Source organism: Callospermophilus lateralis, chromosome 18 (genome assembly GCF_048772815.1).
Source record: "Callospermophilus lateralis isolate mCalLat2 chromosome 18, mCalLat2.hap1, whole genome shotgun sequence".
Classification (NCBI taxonomy): Eukaryota; Metazoa; Chordata; class Mammalia; order Rodentia; family Sciuridae; genus Callospermophilus; species Callospermophilus lateralis.
Window position 1 is genome coordinate 19615344 of NC_135322.1, and position 19626 is coordinate 19634969.

General features: G+C 40.2%; 1 protein-coding gene across 7 annotated transcripts in view; it reads right to left on the bottom strand.

Moving 5' to 3' along the window:
* Nucleotides 1-2709: 2709 nt before the first annotated feature.
* Nucleotides 2710-19626, bottom strand: part of Tdrd12 (tudor domain containing 12) — a 72830-nt gene continuing 55913 nt past the window's right edge. For 3 of the 7 annotated variants that reach the window (XM_076838841.2, XM_076838837.2, XM_077105838.1), the window contains 13 exons: nucleotides 16176-16363; nucleotides 15208-15418; nucleotides 13496-13588; nucleotides 11491-11663; nucleotides 10913-10922; nucleotides 9170-9210; nucleotides 8871-8882; nucleotides 7840-7949; nucleotides 3803-3866; nucleotides 3610-3723; nucleotides 3371-3524; nucleotides 3220-3286; nucleotides 2710-2801 (listed from right to left, as the gene is read on the bottom strand). In XM_076838841.2, the coding sequence (XP_076694956.1) occupies nucleotides 2710-2801; nucleotides 3220-3286; nucleotides 3371-3524; nucleotides 3610-3723; nucleotides 3803-3866; nucleotides 7840-7949; nucleotides 8871-8882; nucleotides 9170-9210; nucleotides 10913-10922; nucleotides 11491-11663; nucleotides 13496-13588; nucleotides 15208-15418; nucleotides 16176-16363 (1329 nt within the window). The remainder of the gene's footprint in view (nucleotides 2802-3219; nucleotides 3287-3370; nucleotides 3525-3609; nucleotides 3724-3802; nucleotides 3867-7839; nucleotides 7950-8870; nucleotides 8883-9169; nucleotides 9211-10912; nucleotides 10923-11490; nucleotides 11664-13495; nucleotides 13589-15207; nucleotides 15419-16175; nucleotides 16364-19626) is intronic. The other 4 variants (XM_076838842.2, XM_076838839.2, XM_076838840.2 and 1 more) reach the window with 2 other exon arrangements.

Sequence of the window (19626 nt, forward strand, 5' to 3'; positions counted from 1 at the left end):
CTGTGCTGGGCTGAATAATGAGGCCCCCACTGCAAAGTTGACCATCCACCTAGAACACTGAAAGTCTAATGTGCTTACACGGGAGCTCTATCCAGGTCAACATCACTTGCTTCCCAACAGCCCACTAGCATCTTGGTCACCAAAAGTGTGGTGAAATAAATTTTATTTTGTACTTGGCACCCAAGGAAAATACAGTTTAAAAAAATGAAAACGTGCTGGGCACACTGGTGCATACCTATGATCCCAGCAGCTTGGGAGGCTGAGGCAGGAGGACCACAAATTCAAAGTCGGCCTCAGCAATTTAGTGAGACCCTTCCTGGCTCAAAATAAAAGATAAAAATAAAGAGCTGGCGATGTGGCTCAGTGGTTAAGTGCCCTGGGTTCAATCCCTGGTACCAAGAAAAAAGAGAAAGAAAAAAAAAATAAAAGAAAAAGTAACATTTCTGTGAGGACACTGAAACTTTATTAATGATACACTGCAAAGGCATTCACATCAGAACTGTAAGAGAAATTTTAGAAGCACAGATGAAAAAAAATTTCCCTTACGTTTCAGAAATCAGTACATTTTAATAGCAGTACAGAAAAACAATTATGAATCTTTTACATAGTCAGCATCCTATGTCCATCGAAATATTGTTCAGAGCTTCAAATATTAGCAACATTGAATGTCTGAAACAAGAAGTTGAGACTTAAACATATAGCCCTCATATAGCCCTTCTCCCTCAGTATTCCTACTGAGCTACTGGTGAACTGTGAAAAGAACTGGCACCGTGTCCTGACATAGGCCCTGCCATTAACACTGGGAAGCAACCTCCTATAGCTCTAGATCTTGCCATTATTATTCACAAAAGACTACACACAGCTAAGCACAGAGGACAGGCAGCCAGTGGGTGCCTGTGGGATGCTCTCTGGAGGTGCAGGCACTGCCCCAAGCCCTCCCTCAGCAGGGGCAGACCTGAACCTACAGAAACTGACACTAACAAGGATGAGCACCAAAGTAGAACCTTGCCAGAAGACACCAGATCTTTTTGCTTCCTGAAGAGCCTGCCCAATGTAGCCATCTCATTCATGGGCCAATTTGATAGCTGGCAGCCAACCATGAGAGTCACAGCAGCAGTAAGGACATGCTCCTGGAAGCTCTTCAGGCTGGACCTCATCCTGAGTGTAATACAGTGGTTGGTGCCCATCACAGAATCCCTGGACAAAAAAGATGGCCTGCCCCAACAGCACTCTGGGCATGCTCTGTGGCAAGGGGAGGCTATGCAATGATCTCAGTATTTTATTTTACAGATGAGAAAAATGAGAGCCAGAATCCTGCTCATGGGATGGCTTGATGAGAGAATTTACCTTCAGTTCAAGCAGTAGCTTACACAGAGGATGTACATAAGCTTGGGCATCTGTGCTTCTGGTGTTAAAAAAAAAAAAGAATAAAGGTCTTGGGGCAGTCACCAACAGTCATGTTCTATCAATGTTTTTTCCCACTTCTTGGGTAAACTGAAAAACTGATATTGAGGGACAGGGCTAAAAATTTCCCAACAGCTCACCTCCCCAACTTTTTTAAATGAACAAAGCATGCAGGGTATTCTACAACTATGCCTCCTAGCCTCCTACATCTAAGTGGCAGTGACTATACATACTCCTCCCAAGAAGCTGGTAACCCTAGGTGCCACAACCTTTCAAAAGGATCAAGTCATGAAAGTTTTCAGGGCTCACCTCATCCAGGTGTTCTCATAGTTACTCCCAGATACTGCAAAGGTCCCTTTTAAGTGTCCAAAAAAGAAAACTTTGTCCCATTTGCCCTGGACTCTGCAAGTCCAAGGGTGCAATTTAGAACCAGCACTGTCACATTCAGAAAGCCCTGGGTCTTCTGGTCTTCCTAAGGCAATCCCATACTGTCTTTGGGAAAAAAATCAACTTGCTTGGAAGCTAACAAGATCTGGAGAATACTGAAAGTTTTAGTACCTGTACACAATGATGGCGAATCCTGACTAAATCAAGCTTGAAGGGCTCTGTTAAGCAGTTGCTGAACATGAATTTATTTGTAAAATGGAAGTCTCATATGCCTAACACTGGGTTTTAAGCAATGTACCACCAAATGCCTAAATGAAAAAAGAAGTGGACTAAAGCCAGGTGTGGTTGTGCACGCCTGTAATCCCAGTGGCTCAGGAGGCTGAGGCAGGAGGATTACAAGTTTAAAGCCAGCCTCAGCAACTTAGCAAGGCCCTAAGCAACTTAGTAAGACCCTGTCTCAAAAATAAAAACAAAAACGGCTGGGGATGTGGCTTAGTGGTTAAGAGTCCCTGGGTTCAATCCCTGGTACCAAAAAAAAAAAAAAAAAAAAAAATGTACTAACTGCATATGGTGAGATTCAAATCTCAAATGTCACAGTTTGTGCTTGTTCAAACTTGTATAAGTCTGGATGAGTTATTAGAGGCAGTGAAGCAGACTCCTGTACAATCTGGGTTCTGCTTCTGACTCCAGATCCTGCTTCCACCACCTTCGACAATCTCATAATTTTTAACCTACTGTTAAGTCAACTAAGAATTCTTACCAGTACCGATCCACTGCCACAAGATGACACTTAGTAATAATTTATCCTTCAGGCACAAAAAGGTTTGGCTATTACTGCTTGTTTTCTTAAAGTCCAGTCACTTAGCAATGTTTTTGTTCAAAGTCTTCCGGCCATTCTTCTGGATTTACTTCACATTCTCATTCACTCTCACTTCCGTCATCCTCCGAAGTGATGTCACTGTTTTCAACCACCTCTGCCACTTTGCAGGACAGGCTTTTAGAACTTATGACTATAAAAGTTAGATAATATATATGTTAAGCATAGTCTATTTGGCAAATCTTTGTTCCCCATTATTTTGGTCAGTGCAGAAAATGTCCCTTGGGTTCTATCAATCTAGCCATTTATTTGATATTTCTATTATTTTAGGTTAAGAAATGAGCTGGTAAAATTTGCTCATAAATAAATTGTTCATCTAGGTCAAATGTCATACAAGAGTTATAAGAAAGTGTGTTTATTACCAAGAGGTGGTAAATTCTCATACCACAACATTTAGCACCAAGATCAATCACAAAGAGAAAGCCAATTTCTAAGGGCTTTATACCAAATAGCATTTGCACAAAACCCGACTCCCTAGTCAGCAGATATGCACCGCCCACACCATGCTCAGGACCCTCATCCCTTTAGGGAATAGGTGTTTCACATCTTACTCTTGGAGAAAGGGCCGTCTTCCTCACATTCTTCCCAGTGATCAAAGTCAAATGCCACATTAGGATTCTGTTCAATAAAACAGCTCGCATAAGTGAACGAGTATAAAACCCATGGTGTGCAGACCAGTCAGCCACAGTGCGTTCAACTCACCCTCTGTTTGAGTAAGTTACACCAGGATTCCCTTTTCTCTTTTGCAAGTGTGATTACAGGCTCCTCATTTTTAATTACACACTTGCATTCATCTTTTCTTATGTTGGCCTGTAGCTCCATATCAGCCAAGTAAAATTTGTCTCCCACCCAGGCACTAGATTTATAAAAAGAATAAAGTCAGCCTTCTAGCATGTTGGAAATTATTTCTATTTTATTTTATAAGCCATGTATAATCTTACCTGAAAATGACTCTATCTCTGAAGTATTTACATTTGTAATCTTTTACATTCCTTATTCTTATTTTCAAGATGACGACATCTTCTTTTTGGAACCACTTTACTTGTGGGTGAAAGCTAGAAGGAAAGATAAAGGCTTACCAGTATTTAGTCACCAATTAAGGGGAGCATGTGCTCTGGCAACAGGGAGACATACCTTTTCAGGTGTGGCTGTGCGCTTTTGCTAATGGGAGCAGCTCCTGTGTCTTCAGATAAAGTGTCTGTACAAAACCAAAGTCAAATTTTCCTACAGGTTATTTATATACAACATATACACAGTTATAGGTACACATACTCTTTTGTAACATACCCAACATTCGGAAAGGGGATTACATAAAAGTATATATTTCATAGAAACCCAATATCCAGTTAAAAAGAATAATTAGAGGGCTGGGGTTGTGGCTCAATGGTAGAGCGCTTGCCTAGCATGTGTGAGGCACTGGGTTCTATTCTCAGCACCACATATAAATAAGTTAAAACAAAAATAATAGTCCATTGACAACTAAAAATATTTTTTAAAATAATTTTTAAAAAATTAAAGAAAGAAGTAAAGAAGACCTCTTGGATAGGCAGAATTAATAAAAATGACCATACTTCCAAAAGCACTAATTTAATGCAATTCCCAATGGCATTCCTCATAGAACAATCATGAAATTCATCTGGAAAAATAAGAGACCCAGAATAGCTAAAGCAATCCTTAGCAGGAATAGTGAAGCAGGTGGCATCACTATACCAGACCTTAAACTATACTACAGAGCAATAGTAAAAAAAATAGCATGATATTGGCACCAAAACAGACTGGTACACCAATGGTACAGAATAGAGGACACAGAGAATAATCCACAAAATTACAATTATCTTATATTAGACAAAAGTGCCAAAAACATGCACCAGAGAAAAGATAGCCTCTTCAACAAATGGTGCTTGGAAAACTGGAAATCCATATGCAAAAAAATGAAATTAAACCCCTATTTCTCACCTCGCACAAAACTCAACTCAAAATGGATCAAGGACTTAGGAATAAAACCAGAGACCCTGCATCTAATAGAAGAAAAAGTAGGCCCTAAACTCCATCGTGTGGAAATTAGGCCCCAACTTCCTTAATAAGACTCCTGTGGTGCAAGAATTAAAATCAAGAATCAATAAATGGGATGGACTCAAACTAAAAAGTCTCTTCTCAGTAAAAGAAACAATCTGTGAGGTGAATAGAGAGCCTACATCTTGGGAGGAAATCTTCACACATCAGATAGAGCACTAATCTCTAGGGTATATAAAGAACTCAAAAAGCTAAGCACCAAAAAAATCAAATAACCCAATCAATAAATGGGCCAAGGACCTGAAAAGACACTTCTCAGAAGATGATATACAATCAATCAACAAATATATGAAAAAATGTTCATCATCGCTAGCAATTAGAAAAATGCAAATCAAAACTACTCTAAGATTTCATCTCACTCCAGTCAGAAATGACAGCTATTATGAAGACAAACAACAAAAAGTGTTGGCGAGGATGTGGGGGGAAAAGGTACACTCATACATTGATGGTAGGACTGCAAATTGGTGCAGCCAATATGGAAAGCAGTATGGAGATTTCTTGGAAAATTGGGAATGGAAACACCATGAGACCCAGCTATCCCTCTCCTCAGTCTATACCCAAAGGACTTCAAAACAGCATACTATCCAGTCAGAATGATAGCTATTATGAAGACAAACAACAATAAGTGTTGGCGAGGATGTGGAGAGAAAGGCACACTCATACATTGCTGGTGGGACTGCAAATTGGTGCAGCCAATATGGAAAACAATATGGAGATTCCTTAGAAAATTTTGAATGGAACCACCATTTGACCCAGCTATCCCTCTCCCTAGTCTATACCCAAAGGACTTAAAAACGGCATACTACAGGGACACAGCCACATCAATGTTTATAGCAGCACAATTCACAATAGCTAAACTGTGGAAGCAACCTAGATGCCCTTCTGTAGTAGTTGTTTTAATAAACATTTATTAAATGAAAAATCAAGTGAATGGATAAAGGCAGGAATAAAAAACAAGATAAAAATAATTGCAAAGGACTATAACAATTTTAAATGTTGTTTGTACCAAGAAATAAAAATTAAGGTGAAATTATTACTAAAGACTTAAAATGCAGATGTCATAATGCTGTTGAGGCTATGATGAGACAGGATTCTTACTTTCTGCTGAAGTGAATATCTATTGTTTTGTTATTTTTGGAAAGTAATAAGGGCCTTAAAAATGTACCTTGTCTCTTTGAAACAATGATTAAACTACACTTCTGGTGATATTTTTAAAGGAAATAATTTTAAAAAACAAATGTATTATTTATATTCATTTAAAAAATGAGAAAAAAACCCACATGTTCAAAAATGCTTATATGGTTACATCAATTAGAATATATTCATGTAATAAAATTACATGAATTGAAAAGAAAATTTGTAAATAATATTTAATAGCATGGATAAATAGTTATATTTATAATTTAAATGAAATAGCATGATAAAATGTATAAAAACTGATTTCAACTATTAAAAAATGTAACGAAAAATATTAGCATGAAATACATCAAAATGATAATAATGGTTATCTCCAGGTGGTAGAATTATGGATGATTTTTATTTTCTCTATATTTTCCAAGTTTCTCACAATGAGTTTTTAATTAATATAATAATAAATAGCATATTATAAAACATCGGGCTGGGGATGTGGCTCAAGCGGTAGCGCGCTCGCCTGGCATGCGTGCGGCCTGGGGTTCGATCCTCAGCACCACATACAAACAAAGATGTTGTGTCCGCCGAGAACTAAAAAATAAATATTAAAAATTCTCTCTCTCTCTCTCCTCTCTCACTCTCTCTTAAAAAAAAATAAAAAAATAAAACATGGTACATATGCTTATAATTTAATAGACAAATAAAATGTTTAAAATTTAAAAAAAATAATTAAAAAATAACAAAAAACCAGAATACTACAAGGACACAACCTCATTAATGTTTATAGCAGCACAATTCACAATAGCTAAACTGCCTTTAATAAATGAATGGATTAAAAAAATGTGGCATATATACACATGGAATATTACTCAGCAATAAAAGAGAATAAAATCATGTCATCTGCAGGTAAATAGATGCAGTTGGAGAAGATAATGCTAAGTGAAGTTAGCCAATCCCAAATAACCAAATGCTGAATGTTTTCTTTGATATAAGGAGGCTGATTCATAGTGGGATAGAAGGAGGGAGCATGGGAGGAATAGACAAACTCTAGATAGGGCAGAAGGGTTGGAGGGATAGGGAGCTGGCACGGGGTTATAAACGATGGTGGAATGTGATGATCTTACTATCCAAAGTACATATATGAAGACACAAATTAGTGTGAATATACTTTGTATACAACCAGAGATATGAAAAATTGTGCTCTATATGTGTAACAGGAATTGTAATGCATTCTGCTATCATATATAAAAAATCTGCATATTTGTATTTTAACAATGTAGCTAAAACTTGATGTCCTTTTTTTTCCTTTTTGGCTTAATGAATATAATTTATTTTGAATGAAATTTATACTATATGTTCCATGAAATCCCTGGTACCCATCCCCAAAAAGAATACATGTATATTAAATCTTGAAAAAAAAAAAAAACAAACGAAATCAGAATGGAAGTCACTGGGGAGGGTTCTGGAAACCTTCAAAAGCAAAATCTAGGTGTGGCTAGAGGACATATACACAAGTACAAACCCTGATGAGCTGCCCATTTAGGCCCTGTGTACTTCACTGGACATCTGTTATGCCTCAAACTGTTTGGAAAAAAACCACCATTGGAAGCTGAATCATCAAAAAGAGGAACAGTTAGGTATGACAGTTTGCGTTATTTTCTCTGTATTTCATCTACCAGTGGAGAGCAGTTCTAAACATTAGTGATTTCAAGTTAACCATCTTTTTTTTTTAAAGAGAGAGAGAGAGAGAGAGAGAGAGAGAGAGAGGGAGGGAGGGAGGGGGAGGGAGGGAGAGGGAGAGAGATAATTTTTTAAAATATTTATTTTTTAGTTTTCGGTGGACACAACATCTTTATTTTTATGTGGTGCTGAGAATCAAACCCAGCGCCCCGCACGTGCCAGGCGAGCATGTTACCATTTGAGCCACATCCCCAGCCCCAACCACCTTTTAAATAAAAAGTACCAACCGGGCTTTAGGTTCTCCGAGTTCAACTCAGACCCAGCTCCTTTTTCTGCATTCCTGACCTCTTGCTGTGTGTCCTGCAGACAAGCAGCATCTTCTACTAATGGAGGTGTCCTGGATAGAAAAAGTGGAGGTTAACTCTGGAACTTCAAGAGACACTTGGGCAAAGGAAGAGAATGGCAGGCAATAAATGAATGAAGTGCTCGGTACCCTGCAGTCAAACTCACAAGGAGTTTACGATTTATTTACTGATGACAAGGCAGGGCTGGCCAGCTCTGCTCAATACTATGCCCTTACATCAAGCACACAGTGGATGACAGACATTATCAGAGAAAGGCATTCACTCATTTACTTCAACAATTTTCCTTCCAAATTCATTGGAATTTTGAGACTAGCAACATACACTGCTACCCCACTTCACACAGTACAGAAGAGCAGAAGTGAAAACAGTTTTCCTTCATCCCTGCTTGTGTTTCAGACCATCTTTCCAGAGACTACACAATTTTAAATCAACTTCTAGAAATATTCTTTGCATAAAAAAGCAAATATTGCCATTTATATCTATCTGAAACACAGAGACAGTCATATTCTTCAACATGTGGGAACCTGCTAAATCCACTGTGCTACCCTAGTTTATTTTATCTAATAACCAGCTAGGGATTATTTCATATCAGTACATTGAGGACTGCCTTGTTCACTTAAGTTTTTAAAATTGTACTATTCTTTTGGTTCTCTGAACAAATAGCCACATTCTTGGAGGTCTACACAATAAAAAATGTCCCTTGCACCCCTCTTCCCCAGCTAGCCAGTCATATGTGACAATGTAATTCACTTTTTGTGCATCCTTTCAGAGATAATTCAAGCCAGAATAAGCAGACCTATGCAGCACAGCTACATACCCACAGATGTCTGTGAGGAAGGGGTGTCAACGTGTGTCTCCAAGGTGGCCTCTGACATACATGTGTGAACCTGGGGCATGGCATTGAGCAAATGGTGAAGGAGAGCACACCGTGCCCACCAATGCAGGCGCTCCACCCCAGGCCTCCTCTTCCTCATGTCCTGCTCCTCCTGCCCTCCTCTTCCACCACAGCACTGACCTCCTGCACTAGATCCTCCTCCACCAGGTCTGCTTCTTCATCCTCACACTCACCAAAGTCTTGATTCTCCTCAAATGCCAGCAAACCAAGTCTTTCCCTGCTGCTTCCCTGAGCTCTGGGCTTATACTTTCAATAAACCTAAAACAGCAAGTCTAAAACCAAACTTAGTATCTCTTCCTTTCGGAAGAGCTGCTCTCTGGAAAACACTGTCTGCCATGCAAACGTCCTCACAGTCACTGGGTTTCAGAATCATGTTCTCTATATCTGGCAGTGACTATCTTACGGCTTCTCCACCTGTCAGTGCCCAGAATATGTCCTCCTGTTGGGGGATATCAGCCTTCTTCTCATCTAGGTAACTGCCACCCCATCCCCCATCTCCTGTGTACTGTCTTTCCTCATCCCAACATGCTGTGTCAGCTGTATTTCTAGAATCCTAAATAAGTTTTCCTCATCCACTGACTACCTACCCAGGTACAAATGCTGAACATGATCCTGAAGTCTTCCACACCCTGGCGAACCCAGCCTTGTAAGCCTTCTCCCCATCAACCTCACCATTTATTGTTACTACAACTTGCCCCAAACTCATCCCATCCCTGTATCATTTCTCCAAGGATTGCTTCTCCACAGCTGCTCCCTCTCTACCCATCAGAATCTCCTGCATTCTCTAAGAACTCTCTGACGTAGAGTCTCCTAGGTGGGCTTCTTCTGTAAGACTTTGTGGTGCTCTGTAGCTCTCTGCTCTGCCTGTGACTGCGGCAATGTTGTAATTCTCTCCGCTCAGTTTCAAAAATCACAGTATGGAAAGGGAACCAGCAGAGGCTTTGTGCAAAACTGGGGCTTCCCATAAATGACCAAACCTCATATGTTTATTAAATCTGAATTGTAAAGGCACCTTCATTTTTAAAAGAATCTCTTGTAAGTAGGAGAAATTTCTCTCATTTCCAAAAGTGGGAAGAAACCAACTGATATTTCAATTCCCATAGATACTCATAGATGGGTCTGGCTATGTTGCCTAGGTGGGCCTCACCCTGCCTCAGTCCCCCACATAACTGGGATTACAGGTGGGCACCACCATGCCTGGCTGCCGTTCCTCCACATCCTTGACACCAGAACTTCCTTTCACTTCTCTCCCTTCATGCTGGAGCTGTGGTGCTGTTGACTATGGTTTGAATTCGCACTTCCTGGCTGGCTAATAAGCTTGGGCACCTTTTCACAAAGCAACTGGACTGTGAAGTGGCTATTCAAGTCTTTTGTCCCCTTTCCTAATAGAGGTCCACATTTTTCTTTATGACAGGAGTTCTTGGAACAAATCATCTGGTGAACACACATGCTGTGTCCATCTTCTCCCTCTGTGGTTGCCTGTATACCCTTTCAGACAGACTTCATGGTCACTCATGTACAGCTTATGGATGTGTAAACTGTGCAGCCACTTTGAAAAACTGATGGACAGTGGCTCTAATTATGACTCAGCAATTCCATTCCATCGTAACTCTCTCTCAGTGCACCAAAAGACATGCAGGAGACACCACTGCCTGAAGTACCCCCCAAGTGGAAGGTCTCAGGCAACAATAGAATGGGCAAAACAAGTCATGGTCCATTCATACAAAGGGACATGATGTAGCAATGAATGCTCAGATCCATAGCGGCATACATAACTAGATGAACTGCACAAGCAATGCTGAGTTAAAGAAGCTAAACAGAAAGGAGACATACTGCTGATTCCATTCAAACCAAGTTCAAAACCAGGGAAACCCGTCTATGCTTTTCCATGACAGAATGACTTTCCTTGGGAGGGGAGGAGGCTCTGAGTCATGCTCTGTTTTCTTGATCAGAGGCTGGTTTCCCAGCTGTGCTCAAAAAAATCCATCAAATTCTTCTTGTGACATGTGCACTTTTCTGTATGTGTGCTATTTGCCAAGAAAAAGTTAACACAAGTCCATTCTGTAAGAGATTCAGGTAAAGCTGTGCGCAGAGGCATACACCTGTAATACTAGCAGCTCCTGAGGCTGAGGCAGGAGGATTGTGAGTTCAAAGCCAGCCTCAGCAACTGCGAGGCACTAAGCAATTCAGTATGACCCTGTCTCTAAATAAAACACAAAATAGGGCTGAGGAAGTGGCTCAGTGATCGAGTGCCCCTGAGTTCAATCCCCAGTACACCCGTCCTCTTCACACACACCACAAAAGAGAGAGAGAGGGAGAGAGAAAGGTGAAATAACACACTTGAGATCTGCTTGATTATACTCCACAAAAAACTAGAGTTGGGGAACTGGGGCTGTAGCTCAATGATAGAACGCTCGCCTAGCAGGAGTGAGGCACTGGGTTCAATCCTCAGCATCACATAAAAAGAAACAAATAAAGGCATTCTGTTCATCTACAACTAACAACAACAATAACAAAAAAAAACAAAACAGAGTTGGGGTATGGATAAAACAAGATTCCCTGATCTTTGATAGTTATCAAAACTGAGTGACAGGGATGTGGAGACTCATTTAACTTAACACTTAATATTTCTTTAAAACAAAACAGCTCTTCCAAAAGGGAGGCAGAACTGTACTTACCGAGGTTGGCTTATGTGTGCTTCAAAAGTTGGCATTTTAGCTTCTTTGTATAATTTTTTCAGATGTTCTATGTGTTCCGAATTGTCAATGCCCATTCCCATAGACAAAATTTCAGCTCGAACATTATAATCAATGACAGAAGTCTTCAAATTTGAAAGTTTTGTAACATGTACCTTGAATCAAAGAAAAAAACATGCATTTGAAGAAGTCACTCTCTGAATTTTAACTCAATCATGAATACTCTCACGTGGTCTCTCAGTCTCTCTCTGCACATCTGATGTGCTCCAGAACATGCCATAACACACAAGTGGTTCCCACTGCAACATCTGTGTATTTCACAACTGAGGTTACATCAAATCTTCCCAAGCCTAAACCCACATGGTGGAAATATGATCTAGCGTGGGATTGAATCCTAGAATAAAACCCCATTCCAGACTAATCTGTGGTGCTGTAACAAAATACAAAATTCTTACATTCTTCTGATTCTCACTCAACTATTTTTATCTCTAAAATCAGCAAGGAGGAGCCTAAGGCTCAGAGTCCTATCATGTCCAGAGAGGGCTTATCCCAAGAGCCTAAATTCTGTGTTCTGGACTATTTCCTCTACTTGTCTTTTCTGCAACCAAAATACTCTCATTCATTTAAATTTATACAAAACTAAATGAACCACAAAAATCTGCAACAGTCTGATTCCTGTGGAGGGGAGGTGTGGACACAGTACTGAGTGTTACAGTGAAGCAGGGGTAGGCCAGGCTGGCCCTTCTGGGCACTTTCCTGAATGAACCCTGGGCATATGTCTCACACTTGGCAATGTGCATGAAAGCTTTTCTCCACTCAAAATGGAGACAGAGCTGGTCTGGGTGGAGAAGTTGGCAAGATTGGGGGTCAGCTTCCTTCCAGTGTGCCAGTGGACACTGAGGCACACTTTGCAGCTGTGGGAACATAATTGCCAAGTGGGTTTTCTTTTTTGCTTCATTCTATAAGCTGTAGTTTTAGAAATTCCTGTTAAAGTTTCCTGAAAACAACTATAATACTACAACAACATCAACTAAGACCCTCCCCCCCCAAAAAAAATCTGCTTATCTGCATTGGTAATTTACATTTTCTCTTCTTAAAACTATTTCTCTCTTATCCTTAAATCATAAGCCAAACTTCCCTTTTAAGGCATTAGAACTTTGTTAACTTTATAAAAACCACCTTTAGCAAAATAATTTTGAATTGAATTCCTTAAAAATCTTACAAACAATCACAAGAATTAAGATTTGTCTAATATAGCAAACTCGGAGAGGGGTGTGCCAGCACCAGTGGAGAGCCATAGAGACCTGTATACTGCATGTCCTTGTGTCACACTCATGCCCAACTCTACATCAGCGTCAGAAGGCAGAAGGCCTCAGCTGCTTTGTTCAGATGGAACTTAAGGGCCCAGTACTGGTCCTAGCACATAGTAGGTGCTCAGTAAATATTTGGTGAATGAATAAGGTAGAAAAACCTATGTTTGAATGTCCAAAGACCAGCACTATCAGCATTACTGAGCATATCTTAGGTCTTTAGGATCATTTATAAACTAGCAAAGATGGATCCTCTACAGCAGTCATTGATCCCAGGTTTCTCATATGGGTGGATGGTGGGTTGTGAGACTGACTTAATTATTCATGATCAACATTAAGGAAGTTAAATAGAGCAGAACTGTAAATATTAGAGAATGTCACATGAAGTAAGAAGTTTCATGAAACTTTAGTTTTATAAGTGAGAGTGCATGCGCATCATACGTAGAAGGATGTGTGCACTGGGTTACCATGCAAAACACTAAAAAAAAAAAAAAGAGAGAGAAAAACCAAACCCACAACCAAATTCATGACTGAAATAACATGAAAAAGACGTCTCCCTAACTTAGAGCCCCAAATAAGCTGGGGTGCAAATGGTCATTCACACAACACATTGGACAAATTTGGACTATTTTAGAAGCCTACTCAAATTGAGATTTCTAATAAAACTGCATGCTTACCATCGGATCAATCCAAACTGTGTTTCCCAAAGCCAGTACCACTTTTGCATCATGCAATTTTCCAATAATTTTATGATGAATGTACCTGGTAACCTAAAAAAAGGACTTCAGTTATTTATCTGAAGCTTTAACAAAAGACTTTATTCAGTATATGCTGCATAATTTGCAAAATATTTTGTGTGTTTCATTTGAGCCTCACAACAACCCTATGGGCTAGGGAGGCATTACCCCACTTCCTCAGTGAAGGTAACAACAGTTTATCAAGGAGAGATGTAGAAAGGTGCAGGAACTTGCCCAAGGGCTCATGCTAGTTGTTTCAGGAACGGGTAAGAGTCCATGTGGAGTATCTGGAATCCTAATATTAATTGTTTACTGCTGTGGACATGTATGCACTCATCACTTGCATCAATTCTCTTCTGTCTTCAGTGTATGTATGTTTGAAAGATCAACAGAAGCAAAAAAAAGTTGTTCTTGCTGCTCCAGAGGATGTCATGGCAATGGAGCTGCTCCGCTCTGCTAGACAGGGTCTGGGGGCACTGGTCTTTCATGTGCTCTTTTCTGAATGTGTCACTATTTTCCTCTCAAGGAGGGCCACAGCAGATGAGGTCTGTCGGCAATCTTTCATGCACATTTTAACACCAATGAAGCAGAACAAGAAGGAAATGGTTAGTGACATAAGGTTGTTTCCATTCCCCTTGAATCTATGAGTGTACCTGGAAGAACATATACAGGAGAACCTGTCCCCATGTCTACAGAAGGCTGCCCTTTAAGAAACAACTGTGGTCAGTTATCTTTACAGACCTTGTCTTGAAGACAAGGTCTTCTTCTTGCTGATGGCTATATACCCAGAACCCAGCACAGCACCTGGCACACAATAGACAGTAAATATTTAGTACAACAAATGGAAAAGACTGCCATTTGATAAAGGCTCTTTTCACTAAACCCACAATGGTAAGGTTGTGTATTCATCAAGAGACATTCATTTGCTTATTTCCCGGGCAGTATTTAACTTTGCTTATGACCCAAAATGTTTTCACTTTGCTAACTGCAATGGCTTATTTCATAATCCATTAATCAGATTCCACAAAATTCAACCTTCTCTTGAAGAATCAGGAGCATCTGCTCTGAGATGAGCCAGATAACGTGTGGTGCCTTTCTGCCTACCTTAGACAGCTGTGTGAGCCTGCGGGGCTGCTCTCTGGGCTCCATGCCTTGCCTCGGGCAGTGTTCTCTGCCTTAGGTGCCCTTGCCATTCTACTTGGTGACGTTCTAGTGACCCCCATAGGGTCCAGAGGAAATGTCCTTCACATCAGAAGCTCCATCTCCCCTTCCTCCAATAGAGTGACCTGGTGACCACCTATGTCCCCACTTTGCCTAGGACTCATTTTCATTGGTGCTTGCACTGTTTCTCTTCCTTAAGCTGATAGCCAGTTCATCTTACCACAACCCCTGTGTTATATCAGTTCTAAGATGAGCACTAACAATGGAAGCCACAATGTCAGGGGTCCTCAACACTCTGGCTCAGGGCTGATTCTATGCATGATGGCAGTTACTACAGTTCTGTACCAGCTGAGACTTTAAGCAGATCACACTCTAACTGCTTAGGATCATGAAGCAAACACTCAACACTCTAAATTCAAAAAAGCCTAAAGTCTGTGTATATTATGGGTTAAATATATTCCACAAGTTGACAAAACATAAAAATAACTCACCTTTGGATTCCACTCAATTTCACCATCAGCAGGTTTCACTCTACATACAATAAACTCCACAGCCTGAGGAGGAAGAGTGTGGAAATTTTCTGGGAGATGCAACAGCTGGTTTCTTGTGGTAAGTCCAGTTCTGCCTTCATCTATGAACTTTATAAGGATATTATCCAGGACCCAAGTGTCTTCTTTTTGGCTCATCTCCAACACCTGGACCCTGGAGAACAATGGTGGCATCGGTTTAACAAAGAGATTCCACAAAGGAAATCATCTTTGCCTCAATTTACCCATCAAAAGGAAAACATACTAAAATAAACTGTCACACTGACTGCACTGTTTTACTCTAAATTAGAAACAAATAAAGGAAGGCCTTTCAGAATCCTTAGTGGCACATTACTTAAAATATACCTAAGCATAGAAACATGTAGTACTTCTGAATATAGGAAATCCTTTTATCTGACAACATAAACAAAGTTAATATGGAAAATTAAAATTTCAAACTTTATGATCCAAAGCCTGCCCTGAGGTGGATTCAGGAAAAATGGGCATTAATGAACAGGAGGGTCAGCCAGGCCACTGGAACACTGACTGTGCCACCCACTGAGCTGCCCTTAGTCAACTCACTTAACATTCTCAGCTCAGTCTCCTTATCTACAAGAAGGGTATGATGCCAATTTTATAGAAATTTATTAAGAATTAAACAAGCTGCAGATGTACGTGTACACTACACACAGTGACAACTCCCTGAATGTCCAGGGTTGCACTGCCATTGTGATCTATGCTCAGGAGCCAAGGATGGAGTCTTTTGTGCAAAACTGTACCAGGTGTCTGGGGTCACAGTGCATTGGGAGGGCCTCCTTAGAAGAAGCCAGGCCTGGTGCACTCCCACTCAGCCAATGGTGAACACAGGTGTTCAACACCATTTATATTACCTCATGCCTCAAAACTCTAGAGAGGAAAAATAGATATTTTACCTGTAAAAAAGTGATTTTTCTTCTAGTCCATACAATCCAAAATTTTCCACCTTTTTGATAGTCGTTTTATTACTGGAATCTTTAAAATACTCATTCATTTCAGCATTGAGAATTGCATAAAGATCCACATGTTTATCAATTATACGACCGAAGTAATTTGTTGCATTTGAAATATAAAAAGGTATTATCTGAAACATACACAGTAAATATATCCAGAAAGGAAACTTAATCTAACCGAAGACAAACATGCTACCTGACCTCATGCAAACAGGGATTTAAAAATAAACAAGGGAGTATGCTAAAAACAAAGCAAAATAAACACCATACCAGAGCTGGGAGTGTGGTTTAATGGTAGAGCTCTTGCCTAGCACACAGGAGGTTTGAGTTCTATCCCCAGTATCTCAAAAAACAAAACAATTTAAAAGTGCCATACCATAAATAACTACAGTCTACTTTAAATCTAATGGATGATTTTTGGCAAATTGCATTATTTAAAAACTTCATCTTAAGTGTAGGTGTTCTTTTATTTACTTAAGAAAATTTTTTCTATGTGGCTCAAGGGATGGGACCCAGGGTCTTACACATGATAGGAAAGCACTCTACCACTGAGCTACATTCCCAGCCCCCTTTATTTACCTTTAAACTGCATTTTAATAAACATTCATAAAACAGCTTTGCTGTCTCTTGAGCTCCTTCTCATCTTTTGTCATATAACAAGATGCATTTTATTAAAAAACCTAATGTGTATCAGGTACCAGGGACAGACGAAGCCACACCCTAGAGGGACACTCAGCAACCCAAGAGTGGACAGGCTACACCAAACTGGTGTGTGTTCAGGAGACACTTCACAGGTATTTGTAGCAGGATCACTGAAGTGCCAGGGGAAATGTTGGCATGGGAGAGGGGACGCTGCCCTGCACATGCACAGCTGCCAGAGTGTGTGGAGAAGGTCAACCAGAAGGCAGAAACACCATGTAAAGGCAGGGATGGTGGGAATGAGGAGAAGTTACTTGGTGGGGTGGGGGTGGGCAGCACTGACTGGGAGGTGAGGCAAGAAAGCCAGGCAGGGAGGAAGTCAGTCTGTGATCAAAAGGGGTGAGGGGTCTCAGGTCTGACAGCCTGTGGCCCCTCTAACTTCATCACCTGTTGCCCTCACAACTCTCACTACCACTGAGCCTTTTCCTGCTGGCAAACATAACACATAAATCTTTCCTCAGGGACTCTGGGCTAGTTGGTTTCTCCACCAGGAGTGCTCTTCCCATGACTGGATCCTTATCTTACTTGGGCCTCAATGCAGTTGACCTCTCTACAAACAGGCTCTCCCTACCCATAATTTCCAAAGACCCTTTGTTCCCTAGCACACTTATACCCAGACACCCTAACTACTTAACTGCATTTCATCCTCTTGACAGAACTTGTTATCATCCAGAGTCATGTTCCTTGGAGACCCTGTCCCAGTACTTGGACCAGTCATTCTCCAGCACTACAGAGAAAGCTGCCTTAATAAAGCCCTCAGAGCTTCTCTACCCTCCCCTGAGGCAGGGAGTTCACAGTTCCTTCCTGCTTACAGTCTTCTCCCAAGAGTGCCATCAATGTAGTCCAGAATTCTCCCTTGTGGCTAGAGCCCCAAAGAGTCTGGCATTCCAGACAATAGCCTGCTTGGTGATGACAGGAGGTGGCCCAGAGGATGAGGAAAACACTCCCTACAGTGTTAGGAGAGGTGGACAGGGCACAATGTATATATAACAAATTTTTTTTTTTTTTGTACTAGGAATTGAACTCAGGGATGCTTAACCACTGAACCACCTCCCCACCCAGCCTTTTCTTGTATTTTATTTAGTGACAGGGTCTCACTGAATTGCATAGGGCCTCGCTAAATTGCTGAGGCTGGCTTTGAACTCATGGTCCTCCTGCCCAGCTTCCCTAGCTGCTGGGATTACAAGCGTGTGCCACTGCACCTGGCTCAATAACAAAGATTTTTAAAGATTCAAAGAAACATTTCAAGAGAAAATATACTAAACTGTCAGCAATTACTCTTTTAGGTGATTTAGGAGTAAAGGGAGAGGTTTTCCTCTCACATTTCCCAAATTATAAGGCTTTGTGTGTTAAGCTAAGGGCTTAGCATGCATGCAGGCGAATAAAATCCAGGCCTACAACTGGCATCAGACCTGGAAGTCTCCTCTGCACAGCATTAACACAGCAAAAGACAATTTATGTTGGCAGAATGGATGTGGCCAAAGGAAGTTCATAAGACTAGACACTCTGAACAGGAGGATGTAGGGACAGCATTAGGCCTCCAGACAGGGGGACCAACTCACCCTGGTTTTTCTGAGACTTTCCTGGATTTAGCCCTAAAAATCCCACGTGTTGTGAAACCCCTCAGTTCTGATTTTGCAAATTGAGTAGGTACCGTCTAGCTACCTGCTATTTGCTTTAATTCTCCTCTCCCTAGTACCTTTGCAGATAAATAATTCATTTTGTTATGGTTACAGGATCCAAGATTCAAAAATTAACTGAATTTCTAAAACAATTAGAAAATATATTTAAAATATTAACAATAGCATTCCAAAACATGAAACACAAGGGATAAATTTAATGCAGTAAATATAAGACCTATTCACTGAAAACAATGCTTAGAGAAATTAAAGAGGACTTAGATAAACAGAGTGATATACCACAGTAATAAACTGGAAGACAGTGTTGACAGGATGTCAATTCTCCCCAAATTACTCTATAGACTCACTGCAATACCAATCAAAATCACAAGTAGAAATTGGAAAGCTGATTCTAACATTTTGTATGGTTATGAAAAGAAACAGAAAAAGGATACTGAAAAAGAACGGTAAAGATGAAAGACTTATCTACCAGTTTTCAAGACTAAAGCTACAATAAATCAAGACAGTGTAGCTTTGGCATAAGGATAAACAGAGGAACAGAATCGAGAGTTCAGAATTCATATATATGGTTTCTTAATTTATACCAAAGGTGCCAATGTCATTTAGGGCAAAAAGAAGGTCTTTATAATAAATAATGCTGGAGTAACTAACTATCCATTAGGATAAACATTGCCCCCATCTGGGATTCACCACACACAAACATTAATTTAAAATGAAGAGATAAGACTTATAAAATCATAAAGCTCCTAGGGAAAAAAAAAAACAAAGAAAATCTTCATGACCTCAGAATAAGCAACATGAAAAGCACAAAAAATAAAGTTAAAAAGTGATAACTAGATTTCACTGAAATAAAAACTTTCCCTTTGTAACCAGGAGAAAATAATAGCAACATATATATTTGATGCAGGGCATTCACAATATGTAAAGAAGTCTTTAAAATGTAATGTAAGGGGCTGGGGATGTGGCTCAAGTGGTAGCACGCTCACCTAGCATGCGTGAGGCACTGGGTTCATTTCTCAGCACATAAAATAAAGATACTGTGTCCACCTAAAAAA